Source organism: Dipodomys ordii, unplaced genomic scaffold (genome assembly GCF_000151885.1).
Source record: "Dipodomys ordii isolate 6190 unplaced genomic scaffold, Dord_2.0 Scaffold33, whole genome shotgun sequence".
NCBI lineage: Eukaryota > Metazoa > Chordata > Mammalia > Rodentia > Heteromyidae > Dipodomys > Dipodomys ordii.
Genome location: NW_012267249.1, coordinates 8090636 through 8098512, shown reverse-complemented (window position 1 = coordinate 8098512; position 7877 = coordinate 8090636). Strand labels below are relative to the sequence as shown.

Below are 7877 nucleotides of genomic sequence, written 5' to 3'. Positions count from 1 at the left end.
GTGAACTGTTATATGACTTGCTGAGCTCACCAAGTTAAAATTGATAGATGGTGAGATAAAAATCTGTGCTTTCCCATTTCTTGTGTTTCTACTTTGATTTACAACTGTGTTAGATTTCTTGGGGGTGAATTCAGATACATTTGTACTTGTTCAGTTTGCTTAATTTGGATACCTCTTCTTTTGTATAACTGTATTAACTTTTGTTAATGTGCCATTGGTGTATGTGTGTCTGTGCACGCACGCAATTATGTGTTTGTGTGTATATATTCAGCCTCTCCGGGGAATGTACTCCAACAAACATATTAAGGTAAAGTCCAATTTACTGAACATTAAACATTAGCCTATCATTAAAAAAATCTGGACTTTCCTTAATTAATATATACTGAAAGATTTCACTGCGTGAAATCAACATGCGTTTTTAGGAAGAATGACTCTAACATGTGAAAATGATCAGCACCACAAGCATTTAATTTTATTATCCTCTTGTCACATCAAATATAACTAATCTAATTTTGCCTGTAATTTTATTAATATGTAGTTAAATCGTGTTTCAACGGTGTTTTTGTCATTAATAATATTTTCTTATTTCTCTAGGACATTGAGGATTTAAGTTGCATAAATCATTCACCAAATACCATGCAACCTGTATATCCTCTTGGGAAGGCCCAGATGAAAACCAGGTATAGAATTATTTCTCCTTCAATACTAGTTTTCACTATGTTTCCCCAGCTGGACTCAAACTTGTAGACTGAAGTTATCCTCTCACCTAACCCTCAAAGACTAGGACTGGCATATGACATCACAGCAGCATAGAAATATTTGTATAATTTTTTTCACAGCCACTCACTTTAACTTGCAAAGGTACTTTGGAAGAGAGGAAAGAATATAGTCTTCAGAATCAAGAAAATTATTGCACATATGCCAGTTCTTCCATATATAAGGTGGGATTCCCTAATCAACTTAATTAATAAGCTTCAGTTCCTCATGTAAAACAGGGATAGAAGTCTTTATTTTACAGATTATTGTGAAAGGTTAAATAGGATTATTATACTAAAGGATCTACTTATACTAGTAAGCACTTGGTAAATATTAGTTCCATTTCTTCCTTCACTTATTTTAATTGCATAGGAGATCTTTTTTTTTTTAATCAAGGGTAATAGTATCTGAAGTCCTGAGACTAAAATCTACATAGGTGTTTATTTACATTTAGAAAATTGCAAAAGTAACTGGGTTCTTTCTTTCTAAGCACTGATTCATTAGTGGTAATCCACAATTAGGTATACCAAGTTTCCTCAAATGTTCCTAACCTTTCCTATTAAGTGGCATAAGAAGGAGGAGCTTCCTACCTGCCTCCTGATTTACTCAGTCTGTTATTACTTTGGGGACCTGGCAGACTGGCTTGTGTTATTTGGTTCTTTGGATCATGTATTGTTCCATTTTCCCCTAGGGAAGGACAATTAATGTTGACATATGGATTTTGTTGTTCTTAAAAACTAGAATTGCACCCATGGGGTGTCAGTATTTTCTCTTTATTATCTGTCTTCCTTTGCACCAGATATTCTTAATGAGGACAATGGGAAATATGGCCCAACGAGGTTATCATGTTTCTGTTGCTTTAATTTTGTCCCTTCTGTTATACTCCACCTCTTCTTAAAAAGTTTTAATTTATATATATATATATTTTTTTTATTTTATTTTATTTTTGGTGGTAGTGAAAATTGAACCTAGAGCCTCATGCCTGCTAAGCAAGTACTCTGCCAACTTGAGCTACGTTTCCAACTTTTGTTTTTTAAAGACAAGATGTTGATCTATAGCTCAAGCTGGTTTGGAACTGGAGATCTTCCTGGCCCCACCTTATGAAAGCTGAATTACAGATGTGCCTCATCTCACCTGTGCCATCTGTTATTTGAAAAATTGTCACCTTCTGTCCTTTGGGAAGTATAGTTGTGTAATAACTTCAGTATATTCTCTTTAAAATTTTATTATAGATTGATTAGTTAGGATTATAGACTTAAACTACTGCAATCAGTGTGATGTTTTGATTAATGTGTACATGATGCAACAATCAAATCCCAGTATTTAGTTAGTATACCTAGTACCTCAAACACTTACTATTTCTTTTTGTCAAGAAACTTCATAATCCTCTCCTCACTTTTTGAACTATGTACTATACTATTGTTGACTAGCTACCCTACTGTGCTACAGAACACTATTACTTATTCTAACTAATTTTGCACCCATTGACCAGTCTCTTCATCATCCTTGTTCCGCTACCCTGCCTTGCCTCTGATAACCATTGGTCTTTGTACTTCTTTGTAGCTTCTCAAATTCCACATCAGAGTGAGATATTTGGCTCATTGTCTGGCTTATTTCAGTTAAAATTGTGTACCATATGTCCTCCGTGTTGGCACAAATATATATATAATAAATAATAAATATATATATTTATATATAATAAATATATATATATAATATAGCTCTTTAGAGCTATATTATATATATGTACATATATACTGTATTTTATTTCTCTGAGCATGACACATAGATTGATTGCATATCTGTGCTATTGTGAATAGTGTTGCAGTGAATATGGAATACAGCATTTTCTGATATTTTCATTTCAGTATATTTCAGAATTGTGATACTTCTATTTTTAATTTTTTCAAGGAACTCCATGCTATTTCCTATAATGCCTGTACGCATTTATAGTTCCACCAACAATGTATAAGTGCTCTCATTTCTCTACATCTATAGCAACATTTGTTCATCTTTGTTCAAATCTTTTGCCAAAAACAAAAAAACACTCCTGAGCTCAAGCCATCTATTTGCCTTGCCCTCCTAAATAAGTGGGTGAATACAACCTGGCCTGACAAAGATAATTAACTATTTAATACAAAATCTCTGCCAATTTTCTTTTCCTTGTGCTTTAATTTTAAATTTTCTTTTAAAGGTTTCCTTCAAGTAAGATGGTACCTTTCCACTTTCCTCCATCCAAGTTAGCCCTTTGGAACCCAACACCAATTGGAGATTTTGTCTGTTTGCATCTTAATTACTACAGGTATAAGAACTTTTCTTTTTTCAAACCAAGCTAGTATAGACCTAAGTCATAAAAGGATGTTTAAGGCAAAATTGAGTACCATGACCAATTACAGGTTGAGGATCCCTAATTTCCAAATCTGAAATCTGATATCTCCAAAAATTAAAATGTGTTTGATGGCAACATTGTGGCACAGATGCCAGTGCGAAAGAAGATGAAAAATGAAGATATACAACACACAGGTGTATAGGATTATCTTCAAGCTATATGTACGAAACATAAATTTGTTCAAATTTCATGTTTAGATTTGGGTCCCATCAACAAGCATATCTCACTAAATATGCAGATATCCCAAGATCAAAACACTTTTGGTCTCAAATATTTCAGATAAAAGGTGTTCAACCTGTGTTCCTATTTGTTTACTTTTTCCATGAAAGTTTCCTTAAACAAAATGAGAATTTCAGTTTCATGGGAAAATTCTGAACATCTAAAGTTCTGAGCATTACCATATTCAAAATAAAACCTGAAAGGTTCTCATCATGCTTAAACGTGTAGAACATTAGGAAGCTTGAACTGATTTTTTTTTTTTTGAATGGTTGCAGAGATTGAACTTAGGACCTGGGTACTGTCCCTGAGCTCTTTTGCTCAAGGCTAGTGCTCTGCCACTTTGAGCCACAGCTCTACTTCCAGTTTTTCTTTTTTTTTTCTTTTGTTGGTCGTGGGGCTTGAACTCTGGGCCTAGGCACAGTTCCTGAACTCTTCAGCTCAAGGCGAGTGCTCTATCACTTGAGCCACAGTGCCACTTTCTACTTATGGTTTTTGAGTGGTAAATTGGAGATAAGAGTTTCATGGGAGGGGCTGGGAAGGTGGCTCAGTGGTAGAGCGCTTGCCTTGCATGCTCAAGGCCCTGGGTTCGATTCCTCAGCACCACATAAGCAAAAAGAAAAAAGCCGGAAGTGGTGCTGTGGCTCAAGTGGTAGAGTGCTAGCCTTGAGCTGAAGAGCTGAGGGACAGCGCCCAGAGTTCAGGCCCCACAACCGGACCCCCCCCCCCAAAAAAAAAAGAGTTTCATGGGAACTTTTTCTGCTCAGGCTGGCTCTGAACCTGGGTCCTTATATCTCAGGCTCCTTGAGTAGCTAGGATTACAGGCATGAGCCACTGAGCTCTACTCATTTTTGAGTAGATCAAATTAGAAGGAATATAAGATATCTGGGTCTTAGACACAGAAGAGAGACATTTAAGACTTAAAGTAATACAAAATAGATCCATTGAGATTTTCTGTATGAAGACTTGCTGAAAGTATTCTATGAAGGATGGAAATAGTAGGGAAGGCCTAGGGACAGTTAACAATGAGATGATGCATGGTTTTGTTTGGTCAGTTCTTGGGTTTGAACTGAGTGCCTTATGTTTGCTGGGCTAGTGCTTCACCACTTGAGCCACACCTGCAGCCTGGAAATGGCTCATAGATTAAACTATGAGAGAAGTCACATAGATTTTTGCTACATTGGTTTCAGGTAGTTTAAATGGAGTTAGACAATCTAGAGTGTTAAGTTCAGATTTTACAACTTCTTATTTATGTGACCTAAAAGAGGGTCCAAGGATCAGTAATAATACCCATTTCATAGTATTATTTTTGGGGGGTATGGTGCTGGGGATGGAATCCCTGCTTTCTTCCCCACGACTTGCATAGGCAAGTCCTGATTTGAGAATTCTAGATACTGCACCTAAACCATATCCCTGGTTTGGGTTTGTTAAATATAGAAGTACATACTCAAGCCAGGTGCTGGTGGCTCAAGCCTATACTCCTAGATACTCAGGAGGCTGAGATCTGAGGATCATGGTTCAAAGTCAGCCCAGACAGAAAAGTCCGTGAGACTCTTATCTCCAATTAACCACCAGAAAACCAGAAGTGGTGCTGTGGCTCAAGTGGTAGAGTGCTAGCCTTGAGCTGAAGAGCTCAGGGACAGCACTCAGGCCCAGAGTTCAAGCCCCACGACCAAAAAGAAAAGAAGTACATACTCTATATATATACATATATATATATATATGTATATATATGTATATGTATGTGTGTATGTGTATGTGTTGTGTGAAAGATTATTCATCATAAGTATGCTTAGTTTATAAAATAATACCCATGTACGTGTCTCCAATTGATTATATAATATTTTGAATTTTTAATTGATTGTGTATTTTTTAAAATCTCTGTAAGTGCCAAATGCTTCTTTTCAAATTTATGCCTTTTTGTGGTTTCATTGTTGTTGTTGTTCTTGGTGGTGGTGGTGGTGTTTATGGTGATGGAGATGATAATGGCAATGGCGTTACTGGTGAGGTTTGAACTCAGGGGCCTGGGTTTTTTTGTTTTTTTTTTTAGGTGGGAGGGGTCTGGTCATAGGGCCTGAACTCTGGGCCTGGGCGCTGTCCCTCAGCTCTTCAGCTCAAGGCTAGCGCTCTACCACTTGAGCCACAGTACCACTTCCAGCTTTTTTTCTTTTTTCTTATGTGGTGCTGAGGAATCGAACCCAGGGTCTCATGCATGCAAGTCAAGCGCTCTACCACTGAGCCAACTTCCCAGCCCTGCGTTCTTTCCCTAAGCTCTTTTACTCAGAACTAGTACTTTACCACTTTGAGCCACAGCTCCACTTCCAGTTTTCTGGTGGTTAATTGGAAACAAGAGTCTCATGGACTTTCCTGCCTGGGGTGGCTTTGAACTGCGATTCTCAGATCTCAGCCTCCTGAGTAACTAGGATTACAAGCGTGAGCCACTCATACCTGGCTATTCTTCTTTTTTTTTTTTTTAGTTTCTTATTTCTTGCACATATTTTGATTATAGTTCTTTAAACATTTTAACCGTATTTTTTTTGTCTTTTCTTTTTTGGTACTGGGGATCGAACCCAGGACGTTGTACTTGCTAGGCAAGCGCTTTGCCACTGAGCTACATCCCAGCCCTATCTTTAAACATTTTAATCAAGTTTGTTTATATTTTTTATGCACTAATGATGTTATCTGAAGTTCTTAAATAATGTGTGAACATATGGATCTGATTATTACAATCAAACGTTTTTTACGAAAGCAAATGGTCTGCATAGTTTGTCAATTCATGCTCTGGTTCCTAAAGCTAGGCAAGTGCCAGGAGGATAATTATTGCTTTGGATGAGCTATTGCCATTCTAGTTTCCAAGTGGCCTTCTTTACTCCTTGCCTTTGACCTTGGGATTTCCTGACAATGATCTTTGTGAACACTATAAAAGTTATGTGCTATATTCTAGGTGACATTTCATAACATGAACAGTTTTTAGAAAATCCAATTCACAACATTCATAAAAGACTAATGTTATTTTTCAGAAATCCAAAACTTATGGTGACTGAAAAGATCATTCGACTTGCTTATCGTCATGCTAAGCAGAATAAAAAAAATACGCCGTGCTTTTTAATTGGTTCTTTCATAGTGGATGAAGGTAGTGTACTTTAAAGAATTACTTCTGTGACTATAATACAATGCATTTTTGTTGATTAAGCCAGCTATTGTATGTGCTTTGTGCTAATTTTCTTTACTATGTACCAAAGATACAAAAATAAGTAAAACTACCCTTCACAAACTTCACAATATAGTCAGGTAAAAGAATATAGAAGCAAACTTTGGTTTGGTTTTGTTTTGGTTAGGTTTTGGTTCTGAGTATTGAACCCAGAGTCTTGTTCTTGCTAGGCAAACCCCCTGCCAATTGAGCTATATCCCCAGCTCCAAACCACTTTTCAAAGTACGATTTTATAGTACACTGTTGGAATGAACAAAGGGTTTTGCTAAAATTTTGTCTTGCTTTGTTAATTTATGTTTTTAATTAGCATGCTAAGTAATAGTTATTATTCTTGTTCTTTAGATGAAGAAGGTGTGACATTGGCAGTAGATCGCTTTGATCCTGGGCGAGAAGTACCTGAATGCTTAGAAAGAACTCCTACTGCTTCTCTTCCTGGGGACTTTTTGGTCAACTGCAAAGTTCGTACTCAAGGACTTTGTTCAAGAGAAGTAGCAGTTCACAATGCAGATGACTTCAGTTCAGCTTTTAAGGTGAAAACTCATTGATAACTTTATTTTTTATTTATTTATTTTTTGTCGGTCGTGGGGCTTGAACTCTGGGCCTGGGCGCTGTCCCCCAGCTCTTCAGCTCAAGGTGAGCGCTCTACCACTTGAGCTACAGCGCCACTTCCGCTTTTCTGGTGGTTTATTGGAGATAGGAGTCTCACAGTCTCTCCTGCCCGGGCTGGCTTTGAACCGCGAACCTCAGATCTCAGCCTCCTGAGTAGCTAGGATTACAGGCGCTCATTGATAACTTTATTAAATCAACAGAAGAATCATATATAGTAAAAATTATTTTAATAAGTTCATATTTGAGAGGTACTCAGTAATTTTTTTATTGAATTATTGTGGATCTGAAATCCAATATGTTAGTTTCTGAGGGTAGAGATCCTAGTATGCATAGCATTCCAGAAAAAGAAGCCGTGTGACCAAGACAGGAAAGTTCAAGCTGTACTGAGGGTAACTATAAGGGTGTGGAATTGTGTTAGCTCAAGCTGGAATATTAGTTTGGCCAGACTATAGAGAACCTTGAGTATTAGTCTAAGGAATTTGAACTATGTTATAGGGGCCATGTAGCCTTTAAAATTTTCTTTCAGTACGGGGATGAAACACGGAGTTAGGAGGCCAGCAAGTATTCTGCCTCAGGTGGCTAGTCCCCTGGGGTTTGCTTATGTTAGAGACAGTGCTTCCCTTTATAGCCCAGGGCTACCTCATTATAATCTTAATGTCTTTGTGTCTTTGTCTCCTGTGTAGAGAGACTAAGGTG

General features: G+C 37.2%; 1 protein-coding gene across 1 annotated transcript in view; it reads left to right on the top strand.

Moving 5' to 3' along the window:
* The window catches only part of Stil (SCL/TAL1 interrupting locus), a 40714-nt gene continuing 32837 nt past the window's right edge, over positions 1 to 7877 (top strand). The window contains exons 1-5 of the mRNA XM_013016798.1: positions 1 to 50; positions 595 to 680; positions 2951 to 3058; positions 6382 to 6494; positions 6915 to 7102. Of these exons, the coding sequence (XP_012872252.1) occupies positions 48 to 50; positions 595 to 680; positions 2951 to 3058; positions 6382 to 6494; positions 6915 to 7102 (498 nt within the window). The 5' untranslated portion in view covers positions 1 to 47. The remainder of the gene's footprint in view (positions 51 to 594; positions 681 to 2950; positions 3059 to 6381; positions 6495 to 6914; positions 7103 to 7877) is intronic.